The sequence below is a fragment of the Stegostoma tigrinum genome, chromosome 27 (assembly GCF_030684315.1).
Source record: "Stegostoma tigrinum isolate sSteTig4 chromosome 27, sSteTig4.hap1, whole genome shotgun sequence".
Lineage (NCBI taxonomy): Eukaryota > Metazoa > Chordata > Chondrichthyes > Orectolobiformes > Stegostomatidae > Stegostoma > Stegostoma tigrinum.
This window is the reverse complement of record NC_081380.1, coordinates 683,686-710,178: the sequence shown is the minus strand read 5'-3', so window position 1 is coordinate 710,178 and position 26,493 is coordinate 683,686. Positions and strand designations below refer to the sequence as shown.

Genomic DNA, 26,493 nt, shown 5'->3' with positions numbered 1-26,493 from the left:
GAACAGTCTCATTTTCCTCATTACACAGCCTTAAGACTCAACAATACACTCAGTTACATCAGTTTATTTTGTTCTCTTTACTTGTTTCATTGAGTTCTTTCAGACAGTATTCACCTGCTCTTAGCACATCTTTTGTTTCCTTGTTTCTTTTCCTGCCAAAATCATCATTCCTTTTGGCCCCAGCAGACTAATTTCTTCATCATTCAATTTTCAGTCCTATTACAGGTCTTTCTTTTATCCTTGTCCTGCCCACCCCTTGCTCAAAATCAATTCTTTTTCAAACTTTTCCCATTTTTGATGAAAAGCCACTGGCCTGAAGCATGGTCCCAGGGTTCCCAATAAGAGCTCGAACCTCTGTGTCTGACATGCTATTTCTGGCCAAAAATCCACAAGACCATATGACATATGAGCAAAAATAGGTCATTCAGCCCATCGAGTTTGCTCTGCTATTCAGAGAGATCGCAGTTGATCTGATAATCCTCAGCTCCACTTTCCTGCATCTTTCACATAACTCTTGATTCCCTTACTGATTAAAAACTTGTTTATATCAACCTTAAATGTACTTTAATGACCCAGCCTTTACAGCTTTCTTACTGAATTATGAATCAGGTCATGGTACAGCTTTCCTACCCTGTTCATATTTCTTATGTACCTTCTCTTTTTTTAATAATTCTTCTACATTTCCTTCTAGCCTCCTATGTGTCTCTCTCCTGTACATGCTCCTCACGTCCTTTGTCTCTCTTTATCTTTAAATAATTCTCTTTCTTCTGTGTCCTCTTTCTCCCTTGAATATCTCTCACTCGTTTTTCATTTTTACAGTTTTATTTGTCCACCTGTCTCTCCCCTTTCTGTATGACCCTTTCCTCTTACTGTTGTATAGCCCCTCTTCCTCTCAGTTGTATGTGGGCTGCTCAGTGGTTAGCACTGCTAACCCACCCAAACCCATTCCCCGATAAACTCACCTAATCTACACATCCCTGAACACTATGGGCAATTTAGCAAGGCCAATTCACTTAGCCTGTACATCTTTGGACTGTGGTAGGAAACCGGAGCACCCGGAGGAAACCCATGCAGACACAGGGAGAATGTGCCACCTCCACACAGACAATCACTGAGGGTGGAATCAAACTCGGATCCCTGATGCTGTGAGGCAGCAGTGAAAAAAGCACAGGGGGACAGTGAATGGCGAGCAGCTTTGAGGAATACTTTACAGTCTCCAGTTGTAATAAATAGGCTGAAGAACTAAGTTATGGCAATAAAATTTAAGATAATGATAGATAAGAACAAAAATAGAATGGAAATAGAAGCCCTGAATTGGGGGGAGGCTAATTTTAATAAGGCAGGATCTGGCCAAAAACAAAAGTTGCTGGAAAAACTCAGCAGGTCTGCCAGCTTCTCTGAACAGAAATCAGAGTCAACGTTCATCAAAACTCTAGAACGGTTACAGGGCCCACAAAGTTAACAGATGCTGCCAGACCTGCTGAGCTTTTCCAGCAACTTCTGTTTTTGTTTCTGATTTCCAGCATCCGCAGTTCTTTTACTTTTTATTTAGAATCTGGCCAATGTGGACTAGGTACAGCTATTTGTTAGAAAATCTATATCAGAACAGTGGGAGAAATTCAAAGGGTAATTCTGAGAATGTAGGGCCAAAATGTTCCCAAAAAGGGGAGGATGGGATCAACAAGTCAAGAGAACCCCGGATGTCAGGGAACGTACAGGATTGGATGGGGACCATTAAGGCCTAAAGTGCCAGGCAACGATAAGCACTAAAAAGGGTGAATATAACTGTCACCCTTGACAGTTCCAGTACATCTCCATCACTTAATTCCCACACTACCAACATCCTGGAGATTGCCATTGACCAGAAAGTACGTGGACCAGCCACATAAATATTGTGCTACAAGAGCAGGTCAGAGGCTTGGAATTCTATGGAGTAACCTTCCTGAAACCTCATGACTCCCCAGTGCCTGTCCATCTGTAAGGCACAAGTTAAAAACTGAAAGAACTGTGGATGCTGTAAATCAGAAGCAGAAACAGAAGTTGCTGGAAGCTCAGCAGGTCAGGCAGCAGCTGTGAATTAAAAATCAGAATTAACGTTTTGGGACAGGTGACCCTTCCTCAGAACAGGTTAGGAGTGTGAGATAACAAGGTGTAGAGATGGATGAACACAGCAGGCCAAGTAGCATAAGAGGAGCAGGAAAGCTGATGTTTCGGGCCTAGACCCTTGTTCAGCAAAAAAAAGTTAGGAGTGTGATGGATTGCTTCCTACTTGGCTGGATGGATGCAGCTCCTACAAAACCTCCATCCAGGACATCATCCAATAGACTGGCACCACATTGTGATGGATCCTGTGCATTCACTTCCTTCATCACCAACACATTGTGACAGCAATATGTACCATCTCAAGGGTAAGATTTACTCATCTATGCCTGGAGGTGCAATTAAAAGAAGATACAATTTTGAGAGATACCTGAGCATGTCAATATTTGATGTTGAGTGATGAGGAGATATGTCATTCAGAAGGACTTGCCAGAAAACATAGGGATATGTGGAATTCATGGTGAGACGAGAAGTGTTGCGTTATGTAAAGTGGGGTTGAAGTGTCCAGCGAAAAGTGAAGAAGTGGTGGTAAGAGTACTAGATGGACTCTCAGCTCCAGGAGTACAATTTGTCCTTGGTAATGATGTAATTGAATCACAGATGTGAGTGCTGCCTACTGTGGTTGAAAAGCCAGTGGAAAATCAGGCAACTGAATTATTACAGGAAGTACATCCTGGGATTTCTCCTGACTGGGATAATAAGGTCAGAAAGTAAAGTCAGAAGCATCGTTGATAGCGAGGAAGGTTATCAAAAATTACAGAGGGATCTTGATCAGATGGGGAAGTGGGCTGTGAATTAGCAAATGCAATTCAATATAGCTAAGTGTGAGGTGTTGCACTTTGGGAAGCCAAGTCAAGGTACAACTATACAGTAAATGGTAAGGTCCTGAGGAGTGTTGTGGAACAGAGGGGCCTAGAAGTACAAGTATGTAGTTCGTTGAAAGCGGCATCATAGGTGGACAGGTTGGTGAAGAAGGCATTTAGCATGCTGGCCTTCATTGGTCAAGGCATTGAGTACAGGAGTTGGGATGTAATGTTCCAGTTGTATAAGTCATTGGTGAGGCTCGGGTTTGGTTGCCCTGGTATAGGAAAGACACAGTTAATCTGGAAAGTGTGCAAAGAAGATTTATGAGGATGCTGCCAGGACTAGTAGGCCTGAGTTATAGGAAGAAGTTGGCCAGGATAGGACTTTATTTCTTGGAACATAGGAGAATGAGGGGTGTATAAATTCATGAGGGGTATAGATAGAATGAATGCATATAATTTTTTCCCTGGGATAGGAAATTGAAAACTAGGGGACATAGGTTTAATGTGAGAGGGGATAGATTTAAGAAGGACATGAGGGGCAAGTTCTTCACACAGAGAGTGGTGCGTATATATAAATGGGCCACCAGAGAAAGTAGTTGACGCAAGTACAATAGCAACATTTAAAAAACATTCGGATAGGTATGTGGATGGGAAGGGTTTAGTGGGATATGGACCAAAAGTGGGGAATTGAAATTAGCTGAGTGGTTACCATGGTTATCGTGGACCTGTTTGGGCCAAAGGGCCTGTTTCCATGCTGTATTACTCTATGACTCTATGGCTCTAAGTAGGAGAGATGGGGGCTTTTGCATTATTGATAAAGCAGACCATCACTACTGTAATGAGGGAGGTCTTAGAAAGCTCTTCAAATGAGACCATCTGGGTTGAGCTTAGAAATAAAAAAAAGGATTATCACTTTGTTAGGATTATACCAGACACCTCCCAACAGTCAGAGGGAGATGGAAGAACAGATATGTCAGCAAATCACAGAGAGGAGTGGGAGGAGTAGGGTTATAGTAGAAGGGGATTGTAACTTTCCTAATATTAGTTGGCATTGCCTTAGTGTGAAAGGATTATTCTGAAAGTACATCCAGGAGAGCTTTTCGTGCCAGTACATAAAGATGTGGCAGTGCTGGACCTAATCCTAGGGAATCAAAAGGCTGAAGTGTCACTGAGCAAACTTTTTGGGAGCAGTGACCATAACTCTCGAAGTTTTAAAGTCATTAGAGAATGAAATAAGGATAGTGCAGAAGTTACAGTGTCGAATTTAGGGAAAGGCCTATTTCAATATCATTAGACAGGATCTGGCAAACAGACTGGGAGCAGCTGCTTGAATGCAAATTGGAAAGTAGGAGACTTTTAAAAGTAGTATAGTGAGAATTCAGGGCCAATATATTCCTCTGAGAGGGAAGGGCAAGGGTAGAAATTCATTGGAAACCCTTGATGTCAAGGGATAGAGAGTTTGATTGAGAAAAATAAACACAGGGAAGGCCCCTCGGGAATACTCAGTGTAGTGGGGTGCTTAAGAAAGGCCAGAAGTCAAACAACATCAGGTTATAGTCCAACAGGGTTATTTGAAATCACAAACTTTTGAAACGCTGCTCCTTCGTCAGGTGAAGTGAAGGCATTCCTTTGTTCAAGAGGGGCAGCAGGGATGGGCCAGGTAAATATAGACCAATTAGTCTGTCATCAATGGTAGGGAAATTATTACGAAAACCTCTGAGGGATAGGATTAATCGATGCTTGGAAAGGCAGAGATTGATTAGGAATAGTCAGCATGGATTGTTGAAGGGGCATCTTGTTTCTCCAATTTAATTGACCTTTTTTGAAAATATATTGATGAGGACGGTGCACTTGATCTGTTTGATATGGACATCAGTAAGGCCTTTGACAAGGTCCTACTTGGAAGGCTGGTCCAAAAAGTAAGACCCCATGGATCCAAGGCAAGTTGGTAACTTGGATTCAAAACTGGCTTGTAAGTCAGAGGCAAAAGGTAATGGTACTCTTGCTATTTGTAATGCACTTTATCAACATGCATGTGGCTGTATAAGGTATTATTATAAATTTGCAGGCAATACAAAAATTGGTGGCCATGTTCATAGTAAGAAATATAGTCTCAGTCTACAGTCTAATAATGGCAGTGCAATCAGCAATTTAATCTTGATCAAGTGCAAGGTTGGGAGATCTAATAAGGAAAGGAGGTACAAAATAAAGATCAACAAAATCATCTAAGTGCGGAGCCACAGGAGATGGATGAGATCCTGAATGAATATTCTTGTCAGTATTTAATGTTGAGAAAGGCATTGATGTTAGGCAGCCTGGGAAAATAAATAGTGGTGTCTTGCAGAGCGTCCACATTACAAAGGAGGGGGTGCTGTAAGTCTTATAATACATTAAGGTAGAAAATACCTAGGCTCAAAGAAGTGTATCCAAGGACTTCATAGGAGGCCAGGGAGAAAATTGCGGGGCCCTTAGCATTTGTATCATCGACAGTCACTGGAGAAGTTCCCAAAAATTGGAGGGTGGCTAATGTTGTGCCCTCATTTAAGAAAGACTGCAGGGAAATGCTTGGGATTACAAACCAGTGAACCTAACCTCTGTGGTGGGTAAGTTGGTCAAGGTGATTCTGAAAGACAGGAGCTACAGGCATTTAGAGAGGCAAGGATTCATTTGGGATAATCAGCATTGCTTTGTGTGTAGGAAATAGTGTTTCACAAACTTGATTGAGTTTTTTGAAGGGGTGACCAAGAAAGTAGAACAGGGCAGTGATGATGTTGTCTACATGGACTTTAGAGAGGTTAAATCTCACTAGATCCAGGGTGAGCTAGCCACTTGGGTACAAAATTGTTCTGATAGTAGAGGACAGAGGGTTATTTTTCAGACTGGAGGCCTGTGACCAGAGGTGTCTGTGGGGATTGGTGCTGGGCTCACTGTTATTCATCATTTATATAAATAATAGAATTTAGGAGGTATGGTTTAGTAAGCTTGCAGATGGCACCAAGATTGGTAGTATAGTGAATAGTGGAGAAGATTATCTGGGAACACAGATAACTTAGCCATTGGGCTGAGGAATGGCAGATGGAGTTTAATTTAATAACATAATGTTTGGTAGGTCAAGCCAGACAGGACTTACACAGTCAAAGGTAGGGCCATTGGGAGTATTACAGAACAAAGAGATTTAGGGGTCCAGAAATAGAAACAGCAGTCTCAGGTAGGTAGGGTAGTGAAGAAGGCCTTTGGCATGTTTGCTTTCATCAGTCATAGTGTTGGGATGCCTGGTTACAACTGGACAAGATGTTGGTGAGGGCACATTTGGAGTACTGTGTACAGTTCTGGTAGTCATACTACAGGAAGGAATGCAGAAAAGGATAAATAGGATGCTATCTGTACTGAAAGGTTTGCATTATAAGAGGAGGTTGGACAGGCTGAGCCTTTTTTCTCTGGGCTGCAGTAGACTGAGGGGCGACCTTATAGAAGTCTATAAAATCATGAGACATATAGATAAGATAGACAGCCAATAGCTTTTCCCCATGGTAAGGGAATCTAAAACTACAGGTCATGGATTTAAGGTAAGAGGGGAGAGGTACAAAAGGACCAGAGTGGCAAATTTTTCACAAGAGGGTAACGCTGTCTGGAGTGGGCTGCCAGAGATTGTGGTGGAGCCAAGTACAATTTTCTCATTTAAAAAGCATTGGGATACGGACCAAATGCAGGCAAATGACACTAGTTTAATTGTGTAAACTTGGCAGCATGGGCAAGTTGGGCCAAAGGGCTCATTTTCATGGGGTAGTCTTCTTTGACTCTATGGCTCTTATGTTGCCTGGGATGAAAAGGCTCGGTAATGAGATACTAGATGGGTTGAGTTTGTTTTACTTGGAGCAAAGGGGGATGAGGGGGAATCTGATTGAGACATACAACATTATGAATGGCATAGCACAGATCGTCAAAATTTTTTCCCCATGGTAGATGGCATACACTTAAGGTGAGGAGTGAGTGGTTTAGAGGGAATCTGAGAAAAATACATTTCTACATTGGGGAAACCAAGCGGAGGCGGTCCCCAAGCCCCCGCTTGGTTTCCCCAATGTAGAGGAAGCCACACCGGGTACAGTGGATGCAGTATACCACATTGGCAGAAACCATTTCCACTCCCCCCTCCCATTCTTTAGATGACATGTCCATCATGGGCCTCCTGCAGTGCCACCATGATGCCACCCAAAGGTTGCAGGAACAGCAACTCATATTCCGCTTGGGAACCCTGCAGCCTAATGGTATCAATGTGGACTTCACCAGCTTCAAAATCTCCCCTTCCCCCACCGCATCCCTAAACCAGCCCAGTTCGTCCCCTCCCCCCACTGCACCACACAACCAGCCCAGCTCTTCCCCTCCACCCACTGCATCCCAAAACCAGTCCAACCTGTCTCTGCCTCCCTAACCGGTTCTTTCTCTCACCCATCCCTTCCTCCCACCTCAAGCCGCACCTCCATCTCCTACCTACTAACCTCATCCCACCTCCTTGACCTGCCCGTCTTCCCTGGACTGACCTATCCCCTCCCTACCTCCCCACCTATACTCTCTCCACCTATCTTCTTTTCTCTCCATCTTCGGTCCGCCTCCCCCTCTCTCCCTATTTATTCCAGAACCCTCAACCCATCCCCCTCTCTGATGAAGGGTCTAGGCCCGAAACGTCAGCTTTTGTGCTCCTGAGATGCTGCTGGGCCTGCTGTGTTCATCCAGCCTCACATTTTATTATCTTGAATGAAAATGTAGATGGGTGAGTTAGTGAGTTTGTAGACGATACAAAGATCAGGGGAGTTATGGATAGTGTAGAAGGTTATCAAAGAATACAGTGGAATATAGATCAGTTGTAGATTTGTGTGGAGGATTGACAGATGGAGTTTAATCTGGACACGTGAGGTGTTGCACTTTGAGAGATCAAATGTTAACGGCAAGTATAGAATTAATAGCAGGACTCTTAACAGCACTGATACACAAATGGATTTTGAGTTCCTAGTTCATAGTTCCCTGAAAGTGGCCACACAAGGAGAGAGGGTGGTAAAGAAGGCGTTTGGCATGCTTGCCTTTATTAGTTGGAGCATTGAGTACAACAATCAGGAAGTCATGTTGCAGCTTCATTAAACTTTGGTTCGGCTGCAGTCAGAGTATTGCATTTAATTCTTAATCGCCACACTACAGGAAGTATGTGGAGGCTTTAGAAAGGGAGCAGAAGAGGTTTACCAGGATGACTTTCCAGGAGGACTTTACTTTCTGACCTTATTATCCCAGTCAGGAGAAATCCCAGGATGTACTTCCTGTAATAACTCAGTTGCCTGATTTTCCACTGGCTTTTCAACCACAGTAGGCAGCACTCACATCTGTGATTCAATTACATCATTACCAAGGACAAATTGTACTCCTGGAGCTGAGAGTCCATCTAGTACTCTTACCACCACTTCTTCACTTTTCGCTGGACACTTCAACCCCACTTTACATAACGCAACACTTCTCGTCTCACTATGAATTCCACATATCCCTATGTTTTCTGGCAAGTCCTTCTGAATGACATATCTCCTCATCACTCAACATCAAATATTGACATGCTCAGGTATCTCTCAAAATTGTATCTTCTTTTAATTGCACCTCCAGGCATAGATGAGTAAATCTTACCCTTGAGATGGTACATATTGCTGTCACAATGTGTTGGTGATGAAGGAAGTGAATGCACAGGATCCATCACAATGTGGTGCCAGTCTATTGGATGATGTCCTGGATGGAGGTTTTGTAGGAGCTGCATCCATCCAGCCAAGTAGGAAGCAATCCATCACACTCCTAACTTTTTTTTGCTGAACAAGGGTCTAGGCCCGAAACATCAGCTTTCCTGCTCCTCTTATGCTACTTGGCCTGCTGTGTTCATCCATCTCTACACCTTGTTATCTCACACTCCTAACCTGTTCTGAGGAAGGGTCACCTGTCCCAAAACGTTAATTCTGATTTTTAATTCACAGCTGCTGCCTGACCTGCTGAGCTTCCAGCAACTTCTGTTTCTGCTTCTGATTTACAGCATCCACAGTTCTTTCAGTTTTTAACTTGTGCCTTACAGATGGACAGGCACTGGGGAGTCATGAGGTTTCAGGAAGGTTACTCCATAGAATTCCAAGCCTCTGACCTGCTCTTGTAGCACAATATTTATGTGGCTGGTCCACGTACTTTCTGGTCAATGGCAATCTCCAGGATGTTGGTAGTGTGGGAATTAAGTGATGGAGATGTACTGGAACTGTCAAGGGTGACAGTTATATTCACCCTTTTTAGTGCTTATCGTTGCCTGGCACTTTAGGCCTTAATGGTCCCCATCCAATCCTGTACGTTCCCTGACATCCGGGGTTCTCTTGACTTGTTGATCCCATCCTCCCCTTTTTGGGAACATTTTGGCCCTACATTCTCAGAATTACCCTTTGAATTTCTCCCACTGTTCTGATATAGATTTTCTAACAAATAGCTGTACCTAGTCCACATTGGCCAGATTCTAAATAAAAAGTAAAAGAACTGCGGATGCTGGAAATCAGAAACAAAAACAGAAGTTGCTGGAAAAGCTCAGCAGGTCTGGCAGCATCTGTGGTTAACTTCTAACTGCCCTCGGGGCACTTAGCAATTGGTGCCCTCATCCCATGAATAAAAATAAAAATGAGGGAAAAAATCTTGTCTACTTATCCTATCCATGTCCATTGTGATTTTATAAACCTGTATAAAGTCGCCCCTCAGCTTCCGATGCTCCAGGGAAAATAACTCCTGTTTACTCAGCCTCTCCCTGTAGCTCAAACCCTCCAGCCCAGGCAACATCCCTGTAAATCTTGTCTGAACCCTTTCAAGTTTCACAACATCCTTCCTATAGCAGGGAGGCCACAACTGAATACAGTATTCCAAAAGTGGCCTAACCAATGTCCTGTACAGCCGCAACATGCTAGATGGCATAGGTTTAAGGCGAGAGGAGACAGATTTAAAAGGGATCTAAGAGGCAACTTTTTCACGCATAGGGTGGTACGTGTATGGAAAGAGCTGCTAGGGGAAGTGGTGGAGGCTGGTAGAATTACAACATTTAAAAGGTATCTGGATGGGTATATGAATAGGAAGGGTTTTTCTCAGATATGAGCCAAATGCTGGCAAATGCGACTTGTTTTATTTAGGATATCTGGTCAGCAGGGATGAGTTGGACCGAAGGTCCGTTTCTGTGGTGTATTTCTCTATGACTGTGACACTATGAGCAAGTCCTGTGTATTGAGGCAAAAGACAAAGCAGAACAGCCTGAGGTAACTAGTGTGGGAGATAAGGCTTGTGTCTAGATGGGTGGGACCGTATGTTGTAATTATGATCAGTGATACATGTGCTCACAAACTGAAAAGGGAAAAATAGATACTGTAAACACTGATCACTGCTGAAACATTTTACTCAATAAATTTTTCATTTTGTCTTGCAGAACTAATCTCAACCAACCAATGACAACCAGGATGGTCATTTGTTTAATTTACAGAATGTTGTTTCTAATGCAGAAATTTGTAGGATAATGTCCAGAGGAGAGGGAATGAAGAGTACACTACACTATGTATGGGCTATACCACATCGCAAGCAATGCAGTATTCAACACTCAACATAGGACACAGAGTAACAGTAGGAGAGCAAGTTATGCATTTGACACTTATGATGCACTTATGGCAACTCTTTGAAAAGACTGATTGTTAAGTTCCAAGTGTATATTGTAGATTACTGGAAAATTGACTTGTGCTAATTAATCATAACATTTTGTATGATAAACGAGTCTGACAAAATCGTGCTCCAATGGTGCTTGACCTCTACTTGAGTACTGTATATAATTTTAATGGTTGGTTAATGATAGAAGCAACTCAGCTAATTAGTAGAACATGGCTTGTGACCAGGAGAAAGAACAGACCAAACATGAGCTGAAATAACACTGCTACAGTTTTCAATACTAGAACCTCACTGGTTAATTCTATTGACACAGTTACCATGACCAAAAGATCTGATCCCTAAGTGCACAATTTATGAAAACATTAAGAAAAGAGTGAAGGATTCAAGCCACACAATTAGGTACAGACTGACCATTGTATTGGAAGATTGTGCTGGTTCTATCAGTGAACTAATTGATATGGGTAAACAGATTTCAGATCATGTATGAGGAGAGGTTGAATCTGTTAGGATTATATTTTCTGCAGTTCAGAAGAATGAAGGTGGATCTCAGAAACAAAATCCTAATAGAACGAGTCAGGGTAAAAGCAGAATGGATGTTCCTGATGACAGGGGAGTCCAGGAATGGGTGTCACAATCCAAGAACATGGATTCAGAATTGGCTGACCCTTAGAAAACGAAGGGTGATAGTGGATGGAAAATATTCAACATGATGCTCAGATTCAAGTGGTGTACCACAAGGATCTGTTCTGGGTCCTCTTCTATTTGTGATTTTTGACAATGATTTGGATGTAGGAGTGGAAGGGTGGATTAGCAAGTTCGTGGATGATACAAAGGTGAGTTGAATTGTGGATAGTGCGGAGGGCTGTTCTAGGTTACAAAGGGATATTCATAAGATGCAGAGCTGGTCTGAGAAGTGGCTGATGGAGTTTAACCCTGGCAAGTGTGAGGTGATTCATTCTGGAAGGACAAATTTGAAAGCAGAATACAGGATTAATGGAAAGATTCTTGGCAGTGTGGAGGAGCAGAAGGATCTGGGGGTTCATGCTCACAGTTCCCTGAAAGCTGCCACCCAGGTGGATAGAGTTGTTAAGAAGGCGTATGATGTGTTAGCTTTCATTAATAGAGGGATTAAGCTCAAGAACCATGCGTTATGCTCCAGCTATACAAAAGCCTGGATCGGCAACATTTGGAGTACTGTGTCCAGTCCTGGTCACCTCATTACAGGAAAGAGGTGGAGGCATTGGAAAAGGTGCAGAGGAGATTTACCAGGATGATGCCTGGAATGGAGGGAAGATCTTACAAGGAATGATTGAGAAAGCTAGGGTTTTTCCCTTTCGAACAACAAAGGATGAGAGTGACTTGATAGAGGTGTACAAAATGATCAGAGGTATGGATAGAGTGTACAGCCAGAGACTTTTTCCTAGGGTGGAGGTAGCTAATTACGAGGGGGCATAGTTTTAAAGTGAGTGGATGTAGATTTCGGGGAGATGTCAGAGGTAGGTTCTTTACTCAGAGAGTGGTAGGGACGTGGAATGCATTGCCGGAGAGGGTAGTGGGGTTGGCCTCATTAGGGCCATTTAAGTGGCTATTAGATAGGCATATGGATGATAGTGTAAGGTAGGGGTGGAGGTTAGACAGACCTTGGTATTAGGGTAAATGTTCAGCAAAACATTGTGGGCTGAAGGGCCTGTACTGTGCCGTACAGTTTGATGTTCTAACATGCGATACATCATTTAGGATTGAGATGAGGAGAAATTGCTTCACCCAGAAAATGGTGAACCTGTGGAATTTACTGTCACAGAAAACAGTCAAGACAAAAACATAGCATGATTTCAAGAAGAAATTGTACATCCAGTTGGCATTCAAGGGGCCAGAGAACATGTGGAGCAAAAGCAAGATCATGCTGGTGAGATGAATGTTCAGCCATGATCATAACAGCCTGGAAAGGCTAAATCCCGCATTCCTGCTCCTATCTTCTGTTTCTATGATCAAGTCGAATAATGTTTGCAGTCCTTATCGGTCATAGATACTTAAACAAATTTGAAATAAATGTATGAGGATACAGTACCTTTATGAATAAAAAACAGCACATCTTTTTAACCTTTCACAATACAACCATGGTTTAATCAGTGGCCAGCTGAAGGGTCTAATGTATGAATAGAACTGATGCTAAATATTTCATGGATAATCATATGAATGAAGTGCAGATGGAGAAAATCTGAAACACACACAGAAATTGCTGGTGAAACTCAGCAAGTCTGGCTGTACCTTTGGACAGAAAGCTAAGTTACCATTTTGAGTCCAGTTGCACTTGAAGCTCGAAGGTGTCCTACAACTCAGCAGAGTGAATGTTAAGGCTTCCTGTCCTTATTTGTATGCGATGTAAATGATAGTGACCTGTTCTTCTGAAGTCCTCCACCAATTTGTTAAGTACACCTACAATAAATAGATCAGTGCTTGGGCCTCAGCTACTCACAATCTCTCAATGATTTGGGGCTGAAATCCAAAATGTAATATTTACAGACTTGCTGATGACAAGCAAGGTGGGAATGTGAGTTGTGAGGAAGATGCAAAACTGGTGTCAAGGGGACTTCAGCAGGCTAACAAGTGGACAAGAGCTTGGCTGATGAAATATAATGTGGAAAAATGAGACACTGTCCACTTTGGTAGGAAATGCAGAGCATTATTTAAATAAGAGATTGGGAAGTGTTGTTATCCAAATGTCTCCTTGTTCATAATTCACTGAAAGCTTAGCATGGAGGAACAGCAAGCAATTTGGAAGGCAAATTGTATGTTGGCCTTTCTTTAGAAGGATTGACGTTCACGAAGCGCAGGATCACTACAGTGTGGAAACAGGCCATTTGGCCCATCAAGGTACACTGACCCTTCAAAGAGCATCCCACCCAGATGCACCTCTGTACTCTATTCTTATAAACCTGCATTTCCCATGCCTAATTTAGCTAGCCTATACTTCCCTGGACACAATGGGCAACTTAGCATGGCCAGTCCACCTAACCTGCACATCTTTGGACTGTGGGAGGAAACTGGAGCACCCGGTGGAAACCCACGCAGACACATGAGCAAACTCCACACAGACAGTTGCCTGAAGCTGGAATCAAACCTGGGTCCCTGGCACCATGAGGCAGCAGTGTTAACCACCGAGCCACTGTTGTTAATTAAGGGTTAACACTTCAGTCATATTGTTACTAATAAGTAAAGTGAATGGGAATCTCAACAACAGGGTAATGGATTATAAAGCACAGGCTTCTTCTTGTCCTTTCTGTGTCTGCCCTCTGCTGCTTATTACTTGGCCTTATATCCCTGAACTCCATTGAAAACATGAAAAATCTTTGACAATAGAGGAGCAGTGGGAGAAAAAAATGATATATTGTGCTCCCTTGTCAATATTGTTCTTAATTATTCATTCATTTATGAGATTTGAAAATAAAAATGTGACAAAATCATTGAAATAAGAGTTACTAGTATGACCACTGAAATACCCACCAGATCTTTCACGGTGTCTGATCGATCTTGCCATTCTGGAGAGTCAAAACTATAACTTCCATTCATGATCATCCTGAGCATCAGCATCTGTTTCCGGTGCCAGAAAGGTGGTGAGCCACTGAGCAGTGTGTACATGATCACTCCACAACTCCATCTGTGCACAGGACAATCTCACATCAGAACTACTTGTCAAATACACTTGCAATAAAGTTTGGCTTTAAACAGGCAGAAATGCTCTAGTCTGGTTATTAATCATGGGTCTATTTTCCATTGCGTACTTGTGTATTTTTAAGGACAAGCAACAGGCAGCAACTGCTTTGGATAACTGTAGTCAATGAAGTCAATTGCTCTTTTATATTTGCCTATCTCTGGTTTAGGAAGAGAAAAATGTCAGCTTGAACCACTCTGGATTATTTCCTGCTAACAAGATGGCACCTGTTCAAATTTGCATGATTATTGTTTAAAAATGCATGGGCAGGTTAAGTGAATGGGCAATAATTTGACAGATGGAATATGTGAAAAATGTTGGGGAACGACTACAGAAAGCTGCAGCACAGAAGGATTTGGGAATCTTCATGCAAAATCGCATAAAGCTAGCATGCACATAAAACCCAAAAGAACCGTGGATGCTGTAAATGTGAAACAAAAACCGAAAATGTTAGCAAAGCTGAACAGGTCTGAAAGCATCTGTGGTAACCAGGAAAATGTCGGTTTATATGTAGGAGATAGGGTGGGGGGAGGGAGTGAATCAGAAAACAATCCAAGGTGCAACACCTGCACAATCTCAGTTCCTTTTTTTTTCTGTTGGTTGTTTCACTACCCTTGGTGAGACCACTAAATTTGACCTAGTTGGGTTATTGCTCTGACAACAAATTCTCCATTTGCTGCGTTATTTATTAATTCATCCTATTAACATCTATGGAAGACAAATGGCATCTCTGGCCAGCGTCAGTGAATGACTTGCTTCAGTGCCTCATGATAGCCATATGGTTTAGCTTTAATTTGAAGCATAAAGAAATACATCTTCTACTGAAATAAAATAATCTGAACTGGCGATGGTCTGATTATTTTTACTACCAAAAAGGATTGCTGCATCTTGAAAGATGCCTGGAAAGTGGGCAGGGCAAAAGTCTGTGGCAAATGTGCCTTCCCCTGAGAGATTGCAATCTGCGCCACAGGTGAAGATTTGAAGCAGTTATGGTGCCAAGATGCTGCCATTCCCAAGGCTGTGTCTTGTGAGGCTTTTCAAGTCTTCACTTGGTTGCAGGTGCCCCAATGTGAAGAGACAGCAGTGACTGTACTCTCATTTGAAAAGCACACAATGAGCTCATTCCTCAGGCGTCAGCAACTAGCTGCACAATTGCTACAAGTCAGTGCCTGCTTCACCTTTGATTGATTTCTCCTCTAAGCAACAACAACACTTGCCTGATTGCAGAGACTCCTAACCACTGGCTCTTCTATCAAATCCTGATTGAATGAAGTTAATTCCTACTGGCCCCATCTCTCTTAACCAGTTAGAGCCATACAGTCATACAGTAATACAGCATGGAAACAGGCCCTTCGGCCCAAACTGGTCCATGCTGACCATGGTGCCCACTCAGCTAGTTCCAGTTGCCCTCATTTGGTCCATATCCTTTTCAACCCTCCTCATCCATGTACCTACCTAAATGTGTTTTAAATGATGCTGTTGTACCTGCCTCAATCACTTTCTCTGGCTGGCCATTCCATATATTTACAACTCTTTGTGTGAAGAAGTTGCCACTCAGGTGCTTCTTAAATCTATCCTCTCTCACCTTAAACCTTTTTCATTTCTTCATCCCTGGAAAAGAAAGACTCATAGCATTCATTCTACCTATGCCTCTCATTCATCTACCTTCCAAGGAATAAAGTCCTATCTTGGCCAACCTCTCCTATAACTCAGGCCTACTGGTCCTGGCAATGTCCTCGTAAATCTTCTTTGCATACTTTCCAGTTTAACTATATGTTTCCTATAACAGGGAGACCAAAATTGTACACAATACTCCAACAACAGCCTCACCAATGACTTATACAACTGTAACATTACATCCCAACTCCTGTACTCAACGCTCGACCAATGAAGGGCAGCATGCTAAATCCCTTCTTCACCACTCTGTCCACCTGTGACATCGCTTTCAACGAATTATGTCCTTGTACTCCAAGGTCCCACTGTTCCACAACATTCCTTAGGACCTTACCACTTACGGTACTAGTCCTACCTTGGCTGACTGTCTAAAGTGCAACATCCATGCTTATCTGTATTGAATTGCATTTACCAGTCGTCATCCCCCTTCCCCATCTGATCAAGACCCCTCTGCAATTTTTGATAACCTTCTTCGTTATCAACAGTACCTTTTAATTTTGGGTCATCTGCAAACTTACTAACCATGCCAGCTCTGGGGCTACTGTGTGCCCAGTACAACCCCTACCACTGGCCCTCCAAACAAGGCAGAATCTGACCACTTCCAGTTTTTTCAGTTGAGCCAGCTTTCCGGAGTCAGGAATTTTGCCAACTTTGCGCATCCGACTTGGGAGTGAAAGGTCAGGTCTAAACCGCCCATTAGTGTGCCAAGTACTTGTGCAATGGGGAAATACTTACAAATCCACTTCAATGCTGTATCCAGGGTGAGTTTCATCCATAGAGCAAAGTAAAATTTCTGGAGCCAGGTATCCTGGAGTCCCGCACAATTCTGTATTCAACAAGAACAGAAGGTGCTCAACTAAAAGTTGCAATTGACACCAGGTTGCGAAGCATTCAACATGCGTAACACATATATTCATGCAGCATGGAAATAGATCCTTGGGTCCAACCAGACCATTCCAACTATGGTCCCAAACTAAACTAGTCCTACTGCCTGTACTTGGTCCATATCCCTCCAAATATTTCCGATTCATGAATTTATTCAAATGTTTTTTAAACGTTTTAAGTGTACCTAAGTCCACTACTTTCTCTGGAAATTTATTCTATGTAAAAACGTTGCTCCTCATATCCCTTTTAAATTTTCCTCCTCTGACCGTAAAAAACATGCACCCTAGTTTTGAACTCGCCCACTGTAGCGAAAAGACGCTTGCTATTCACCTCATCTGTGGCTCTCATGGTTTTAAAAACCTCAATAAAGTCATCCCTGAACTTCCTTCACTCCAGTGAAAAACATCCCAGCCTTTCTCGTCTATTGTAAGCTCTCCATTCCTGGCAACATCCTGGAAATAAGGTAAACAAGTGGAGATGTTTTAGACTGCATACACATTACCGGAGAGGAGGTGTTTGCAGCCTTAAAGCACATTAAGGTGGATAAATCCCCTGGGCATGATCCTCGGACGCTGTGGGAGGCTAGGGAAGAAATTGCAGAGGCCCTTACAGAGATTTTAGCTTCATTTTTAGCCACTGGTGAAGTTCCGGAAGACTGGAGCGTGGCTAATGTTGTTCCATCATTTAAGAAAGGTAGCAAAGACAAGCCAGGGAACTACAGGCCAGTGAGACTGACATCAATGCTAGGCAAATTATTGGAGAGGATCAACCAACATTTGGATAGTCAAGGTCTGATAAGGGATAGTCAGCATGGAATTGTGCATGGGAAGTCATGTCTGACAAATCTTTTATAGTTTTTTGAAGAGGTAACTAAGAGGGTGGATGAAAATAGGGCAGTGGATGGACTTGAGTAAGGTCGTTGACAAGGTCCCGCACGACAGGTTAGTTATGAGGGTTAGGTACCACATGGGGTCCAGGGAGAGCTAGATTTTTGATTCAAAATTCGCTTCATGGTAGGAAGCAGAAGATGATGGTTGAAGGTTCTTTCTCAGGGTTGGTGTTGGGACCTTTGTTATTGACAAAAATGATCTGGATGTGAATGTACACAGCATGACGAGCAAGGTTGCGGATGATACAAAATTAGGAGGTATTGTTGATAGTGAGGAAGATTATCAAAAATTGCAGAGGGACCTTGATCAGATGGGGAAGTGGGCTGAGGATTGGCAAATGCAATTCAGTACTGATAAGCTTGAGGAGTCGCACTTTGATTAGATTAGATTAGATTCCCTACAGTGTGGGAACAGGCCCTTCAGCCCAACAAGTCCACACCACCCTTTGAAGCATCCCATCCAGACCCAGCCCCCTATAACACACACACTCCTAAACACTATGGGCAATTTAGCATGGCCGATCCACCTAGCCTGCACATCTTTGGACTGTGGGAGGAAACTGGAGCACCTGGAGGAAGCCCACGCTGACACGGGGAGCATGTGCAAACTCCACACAGACAGTCACCCAAGGGTGGAATCGAACCCAGGTCTCTGGTGCTGTGAGGCTACAGCGCTAACCACTGAGCCACCGTGCCGCCCTTTGGAAAGTCAAACCAAGGTAAAACTTGTACAGTAAATGGTAAGGTTCTGAAGAGTGTTGTGGAACAGGGGGACCGAGTACAAATACATAGTTTGTTGAAAGTGGCGTCACAGGTGGACAGGGTGGTGAAGAGGGCATGTAGCATGCTGGCCTTCTTAGGTCGAGCGTTGAGTATAGGAGTCACTCAAGGGCTAAAAAGAAGTTATGTTATAGTTGGATAAGTCTTTAGTGAGGTGCAACAAGATCTGGGTGTCACGGTAGAGCGGTGGTTGATGGTTTGCATGCAGATGCAGGACGTGGTTTTGGTTGAGCTTGTCCCTCAGTATCCTCTCCAATAATTTGCACACCATTGATGTCAGGCTCACTGGCCTGTAGGTCCCTGGCTTGTCAGGCGGTGAGGAAAGCTAATGGTTTGCTGGCCTTCATAGCAACAGGATTTGAGTATGGGAGTAAGGATGCCTTGATGCAGTTATACAGGGTCCTGGTGAGGCCACACCTTGAGTATTGTGTGTGCAGTTTTTGCCGCATAGTCTGAGGAAGGACATTCTTGCTATTGAGAGAGTCCAGCGAAGGTTCACCGGACTGATTCCCAGGATGACAGGTCTGGCATATGAAGAAAGACTGGATCGACTGGGCTTGTACTCATTGGAATTTAGAAGAATGAAGGTGCATCTCATAGAAACATATAAAATCCTGATGGGACTGCTCAGGCTTGATGAGGGAAGATTGTTCCCAATGTTGGGAGAGTCCAGATAAAGGGGTTATAGTTGAAGAATAAGGGGTAAGCCATTCTAGGCTGAGATAAGGAAGAATTTCTTCATTCAGGGTTGTGAACCTGGAATTATTTGCCCACAGACAACTGTTGGGACCAGATTTTTAGACAGATTCAAGAGGGAGCCAGACATGGCCCTTAGGGCTAAAGGGACCAAGGAGTATGGAGTGAAAGCGGGAGTGGGATACTGAAATTGGATGACCAACCATGTTCATATTGAATGGTGGTGCAGGCTTGAAGGGCCGAATGGCCTACCCCTGCACCTATTTTCTATGTTTCTACGTCCTCAATGAGTACTTTGCATTGGTACTTACAAAGGAGAAGGATGTTAATAATGCTAAGGTTAGCATTACAGGATTGTTGATATTTGGGGGCATGTCGATATCAAAAAGTAGGTGGTGTTGGGCATCTTATAAACATTTCAGCAGATAAGTCCAGAAGATCTGATGGAATTGATCCCAGGAAACCAAGGAGGCAAGGGAGCAGATTGCTAAGGCCTTGACAGAGATCCTTATTTCACTTTAGCCACAGGTGAGGTCCCAGAAGTCTGGCAAATTACCAACATTGTTACTATAAGAAGGCAGCAGGTAATCCAGGGAGTTATAGGTTGACTGATGCGAGCTTTCCATCAGTGGTAAGGAAAGTACTGGAGGAAATTTATAGAGAGGATTTACTCACATTTGGAGAAAATAGTATTAGGGAGAATCAGGATGGTTTTCTGAACAGGAGGTCTTGTCCCAAGCTTGAGTATTTTGGGGAAGTAAAGAAATTGACTGAAGAGGGTAGGGCAGTGGATGTTGTTAACGTGGATTTTACTGAAGCATTTGACAAGATCCCTCATTATAGCCTGGTCCAGATGATTAAGTCACATGGGATGTGTGGTGAGTTGGTAAGTTGGATACAAAACTGGCTTGGTCATAGAAGACAGAAGATAGTGTTGGAGGGATGTTTTTCTGACTAGAGGTCTGTGACTAGTGGTATTCTGCAAGGATCAGTGTTGGGCTTTTGCTTGTAATTATATGTATAAATGATTTGGGTGAAAAGGTAGGTGTTGCAATTAGTAAGGTTCCAGATGATATTGAAAATTGGTGGAGTTAGTGAGGAAGCTTGTCAAGGGATACAACAGGAATTAGACCTATTTGAAAGTTGGGCAGAGAAATGGCAGATGGAGTTGAATCCGGGCAAATGTTAGGTGATGCGTTTTGGGAGGTCAAATTCAAGAAGAAAGTTTGCAGTAAGTGGCGGGATGCTTAACAGCATTGATATGCAGAGGGATCTTGGGATGCAAGCCCTTCGCTCTCTAAAAGTGGCAACACAAGTGGATAAGATAGTAAAGCAGACATACAGCATGCTTGCATTCATTGGTCAGGACTTTAATGTAAAAGTTGGCAAGATGCACTTGCAGCTGTAGAAAACTTTAGTTAGGCCACAATGGAATGTGTGTGCACTTCTAAAGGAAGGACGTGAAGGCTTTGGAAAGAACTCAAAAGAGGTTTACCTGGATGATGCCTGGATTGGAGTGTATTTACTATCTGAAGAGGTTGGACAAACCTGGATTGTTTTAATTAAAACATCAGAAGCTGAGGGGTGACCTAATATTGAGATGCATGGATAGGGTGGACAGTTAAGAGCTTTTTCCAAGGGAAAATATCAAATACTAGAGGACAAAGGTAGAAGGTGAGAAGGGGAATTTTAAAGGGGATGTATGAGGCAAGTTCTGTTTTTTAAAAAACAGGTGGTGGGTGCCTGGAACATGGTACCGGGGGAGATGGTAGAAGCAGAGACTACAGCAACATTAAAAGGCAGTTAGACATACACATAATCAGGCAGCAAATAGAGGGATATAGACCATGTGCAGGCAGATGGGATTAGTTTGGAATTACATCATGGTCAGCACAGACATGGTGAGCTGAAGAGCCTGTTCTCTGTCCTTTGTCTGTCTGGCTACCCCAATCTCCCATATAAACAGCAAACATTTGAGAATAAACATGATGCAGCAACAAGATCAGTCAAAGCATTTTTTTAATTTGATTTGATTTATTGTAGTCACATGTACCTAAGCACAGTGAAAAGCTTTGTTTTGGGAGCAGTACAGGCTGATCACAGCAAACAGGGACATACAGATCATAGGGTGCTTAGACAGAGCGAGGCACACAGGCTACACTGCTCAGGAGGTGCACAAAGCCAGATCAACATTATTTGAATTTAGAGAGGTCCATTCAGCTGTCTCATAGCAGCAGGGAAGAAACTTGAAGAAGCTTGAACTTGTTGGTGCGTGTGTTCAAGCTTCTGCCTGATGGAAGAAGTTGTAGGAGAGCATTAGCAAGGTGGGTGGGGTCTCTGATGATGTTAGCAGCCTTTCTGCAGCAATAGGAAGTGTAGATGGAGTCCATGAAGGTTGGCTTTTGAGGTGGTATGGGTGGTCCACACCACTGTCCATAGTTTCTTAAGTCCTAGGCACAGCAGTTGCCATACCAAGCAGTAATGCACCAATTCTGCTGTTTCTGTTTGGTTCTGAGAATAATTAGCCCCCTATTTAGTTATGTCTTTATTTGGATCTGTACACCTTTATGGTTAGGATTGAGAGCAGTATGAATTACCAGACTTCACTTGCTGAATTAATACGCCACATCACCCTACAGGGCAACAACATGGACAACACTAAAAGGATTGTATATCCATCATCAACTGTACTCCTCTAAGGAGGTGTTGCAAAAGGAAAGGTCAAAAAGAGTTCTTGAAAACAATACTTTTTTTTAAACTGTACTCACCCCAACACACTATCCCCAAAACACAGAGTCCTTGCACCATAGGGCCAACAAAATGAGATCCAAACACTGACATTAATCAGAGTGGGAATCATAAGGGATATTATGTATCTGGACTTCCAGAAGGCAATTAGCAAATTCCCCCACACAAGAACATTGACTCTCACCATATAAGGAAATTAACTCAGCTCAGGTGATAGAGTCAGGGGACCCGGAAGCTCTTGTCTCTGCTTCTACCACCTCCACGGGCAACGCCTCCAGGCATTCCAGACACTTACTACCTTGTGTAAAAAAAACTTTCCTTGCACATCTTTAAAAATTTTCCCTCACACTTTAAACTTATGCCCCCTAGTATTTGACATTTCTACACTGGGAAAAAGACTCTGATGATCCACCCCATCCATACCATTCCTCATCATTTTATATACGTGTATCAAGTTGCCTCTCCACCTCAGATCTAGTGAAAACAATTCACGTTTGTCCTACCTCTCCTTATAGCCAATACACTTCAATCCAGGTAAAATCCTGGTGAACCTCTTATGTACTCTATCCTAAGCCTCCATATCCTTCTGATAATGTGGTGAACAGAACCGCACAGATTATTCCAAAAGTGGCCTAAGTAAAGTTTTATATCGCAGCAAACATGACTTGCCAACTTTTTACTCAGTGTCCTGACTGAAGAAAAGTGTGTCATATGCCTTCATTGCCAATTTATCCACTTTTATTGCCACTTTCAGGGATCATTGAACTTGCATGCCAAGATCCCCTACATAAATGCTCAATATGATTTATAAAATGCTGACAGTGTGGAAGCAGGCTGTACAGTCCATCAAGTCCATAACGACACTCTAAACAGCATTCCATGCAGACCCACCCCCTGCCCTATCCTTGTACCTCCCTTGTATCAACCCTGAACATTTATGGACACTATAGGCAATTTCGCACGGCCAATCCCCTTAACCTGTACACCTTTGGACTGTGTGAGGAAACTGAAGCACCCGGCGGAAAACCACACAGATGGTGGACAAATGTTCAAAATTTCATACAGACAGACACCCAAGAATATAATCAAACCCAGGTGTCTGGTGCTCTGAAGGAGCAGTGCTAATCACAGAGCCACCAGGCCAACCTCAAGGAAATAAGCTTTATTGGAGCTCCACTTATCCAAACAAGTGGGGAGCATTCTATCACATTAAATTGTGCCTTGTATTGGGAATCTGGTGGAGATTTATTCCTAACCTGTGATCTGCTCTTGTAGCCACAGTATTTAAAGGGACGATCTAGTTAGAATTGTAGCCAATTTCTTTGCAATTCCCATGATTTCATTCAGAGGGTAGCATGTGTACGGAATGAGCTGCCAGAGAAAGTGATGGAGGATTTTTTTAGATTAGATTCCCTACAGTGTGGAAACAGGCCCTTCGGCCCAACAGGTCCACACCGCCCGTTACAGCATCCCACCCAGACCCATCACTCTATAACCCACACACACCCCTGAACACTACGGGCAATTTAACATGGCCAATCCACCGAACCTGCACATCTTTGCTCTGGGGGAGGAAACCGGGGCACCCGGAGGAAACCCACGCAGACACGGTGAGAATGTGCAAACTCTACACAGACAGTTACCTGAGGCTGGAATCGAACCCAGGTCCCTGGCGCTGTGAGGCTGCAGTGCTAACCACTGAGCCACTGTGCGTCTGTGGCACAATTAAGACATTTAAAAGGCTGGGTATATGAATAGGAAGGGTTTTGAGGGATATGGGCCAATGCTAATAATGGAACTAGATTTATTTAGGATATCTGGTTGGCTTGGACAAATTGGACCGAAGGGTCTGTTTCCATGTTGTATAGCTCTATGACTCGATGTTGAGCACATGGGTTTAACACTTATAATGCCACTGAAGGGGAAGATGTTAGATTCCTTCATGCTCGAGATAGTGACATCTATAAATAACTTAGATTTGTGTCTAGGAGGGATGATCAATAAATTTGCAGGTGATACAAAAGTTGCCGAAGTAGTAAATAGCGTGGAGCCTTAGAATACAGGAAGACAGGTTTGTCAGATGGGTTGACATTGGATGATAAAACTGGTGCAAGTACAATGGCATCATTCTGCACTCTAATAATTCTGTGACTTTTTTTCTGAACTCCTAAAAAGCTCCAATATCATAGACAAATATCTCTGAATTAGAATGGTATATGGGATACTTGCCTTTATTAGTTGACGCATAGAGTTTAAGAGCAGCAAGGTTATGCTGGAACTGTATAAACATTGGCTAAGTCACAGCTACAGTATCATAGAACATAGAACATTACAGCACAGTACAGGCCCTTCGGCCCTTGCTGTTGCGCCAACCTGTCGTACCGATCTCAAGCCCATCTAACCTACACTATTCCATGTACGTCCATATGCTTATCCAATGACGACTTAAATGTACCCAAAGTTGGCGAATCTACTACCGTTGCAGGCAAAGCGTTCCATTCCCTTACTACTCTCTGAGTAAAGAAACTATGATTAATTCTAGAATCCACATTATAGGAGGAATGTGATAGCAATGAAGAGAGTGCAGAAAAGATTTACCAGGCTATTGCTGAGCTGGCATGGTGACTCAGTGGTTAGCAGTGCTGCCTCACAGCAGCAGGGACCTGGGTTCAATTCCACCCTCGTGCGACTGCCTGTGTGGAGTTCCCTCCAGGAACTTTGGCTTCCTCCAACAGTCCAAAGATGTGCAGGTCAGGTGGATTGGCTAAACTAAATTGCCTGTAGCATTCAGGGTCTGTAGATTAGGTGGGTAAAAATGGGATGGGTCCGGGTGGAGTGCGGCAAGGGTTAGTGTGGACTTGTTGGGCCATTGGGCCAAAGGACCTGTTCCCACACTGTAGGGATTCTAATTCTACAGAGAGTTTCAGTTTTGAAAACAGACTGGGATTGTTTTCTGTTACAGCAGAAGAGAATGACAGGGGACATGATTGAGATGCATAAAATGATGAGGGGCATAGACAGGGGAGATACAAAGAAACTTTTCCCAGATTCAGGGCTCAATGACAATCGGAGGAGGGGAGGTGGTGTAGATTTAAGGGACAGAAGATTTACGGGGGAATATGAGGAGAACCATTTTTCGACCAGAGGGTGGTGGGCAATTTAGAACTCATTGCCTGTAAGGGCACTAAAGAAAACCCTCATTGCATTTAAGAAGCATTTAAATATGCACTGGCATTGCCAAGTACTGGAAAATGGGATTAGAATAGTTAGATGGTGCTTTTGTCTATTGCAAGAGGGGTTTTTTGTGTTGTAGACCTTTATTACTGTTACTTCACATTACCCGGTCATCACACTGACCCACCTATAATTACTATGATGATGTACAGCATAGATTTTCCGGAATGTTCCCTGGATTCCAAGGGTTAACTTCAAGGAGAGATTGCGTAAACTAGTTTGTGCTCCTAGGAATTCAGATGGTTAAGGCCTGATTTGATTAAAGATGCCAGAGACATCAGTCTTCAGCAAATTTGATTCACTCCATGTAATGTCGAGGTGTGTCTGGATGTACTGGATTATGCAAAGGCTATGGGTTGTGTCAAGGTCCCTCTCAGAGTCTCTCATTCACTTGTTTCCTGTCTCCCAGTCTGACTCTTCATCTGACGGCCATGTTAAAAGGTGAGTAGGAAGTTTAAAAGATGTGCAAGGCACGTTTTTATTAGAAAACAGAGGGTAGTAGGTTTTTGGAATGCACTGCCTGGGGAGGTGGCAGAAGCAAATAGGAGAGCAGTGTTTAAGAGGCATTTAGGCAGGCACAGGGAATTGAAGGATATGAATCATGAGCAGGCAGATGTGGTTAGTTTAGAAATGGCATCATGGTCAACACTAGCATGATGGGCTGAAAGGTCAATTTCTGAGCTGTATTGTATGTTCTATGTTTGGCTCTCAGTTCCATCCAAACTCATTCTGGGTGGTTGAAATATTTCTTATTTTTCACTTCACCAGGATTGGTGAATACTCACTGTTGGTTTGTTTAGTCCTTCTGAGCAATTCATCCCATTCCCAGAAAGGACTCTCTTACCTCTCAGTTTTTTGCCTGGTTCAAGTTGTAATGAAAATCCAAAGTCAGACAACTTGATGTTCATGTTATCATCAAGCAGGACATTTTCAGGCTTGAGGTCTCGGTGTACAATGTTCTTGGAATGGAGGAACTTAACCACCTCAAGTAGTGCTCGCATGATGTTTCTAGAAGCAGAAATAAGTTTTGTTTTAACACTGTTACTATATGCTAATACATTGCTCCTCTTGGATTCCTCCAATTGCTCAAGTTCACACTCAGCAGCAATGAGTGAATTGGCAGCTGGTAATTCCAATTATTAGTCATACCAAAGCTATTTTTAGATCTCATCCTGCAATTCTGGCAAAGCTCAGTGTGTTGGGTTGAATGTATTACAGAAATTCACCAGGGGTCCTCTGACAGCATGTTCCAAACCAATAATCACATCGACCTA

The 26,493-nt window shown here is 43.1% G+C and overlaps 1 protein-coding gene across 3 annotated transcripts in view; it reads right to left on the bottom strand.

The window, feature by feature from the left end:
- The window catches only part of LOC125464750 (phosphorylase b kinase gamma catalytic chain, skeletal muscle/heart isoform-like), a 97,303-nt gene that overhangs the window by 10,414 nt on the left and 60,396 nt on the right, over nucleotides 1-26,493 (bottom strand). For all 3 annotated transcript variants that reach the window (XM_048557524.2, XM_048557522.2, XM_048557525.2), the window contains 3 exons: nucleotides 26,064-26,227; nucleotides 16,723-16,813; nucleotides 14,106-14,259 (listed from right to left, as the gene is read on the bottom strand). In XM_048557524.2, the coding sequence (XP_048413481.1) occupies nucleotides 14,106-14,259; nucleotides 16,723-16,813; nucleotides 26,064-26,227 (409 nt within the window). The remainder of the gene's footprint in view (nucleotides 1-14,105; nucleotides 14,260-16,722; nucleotides 16,814-26,063; nucleotides 26,228-26,493) is intronic.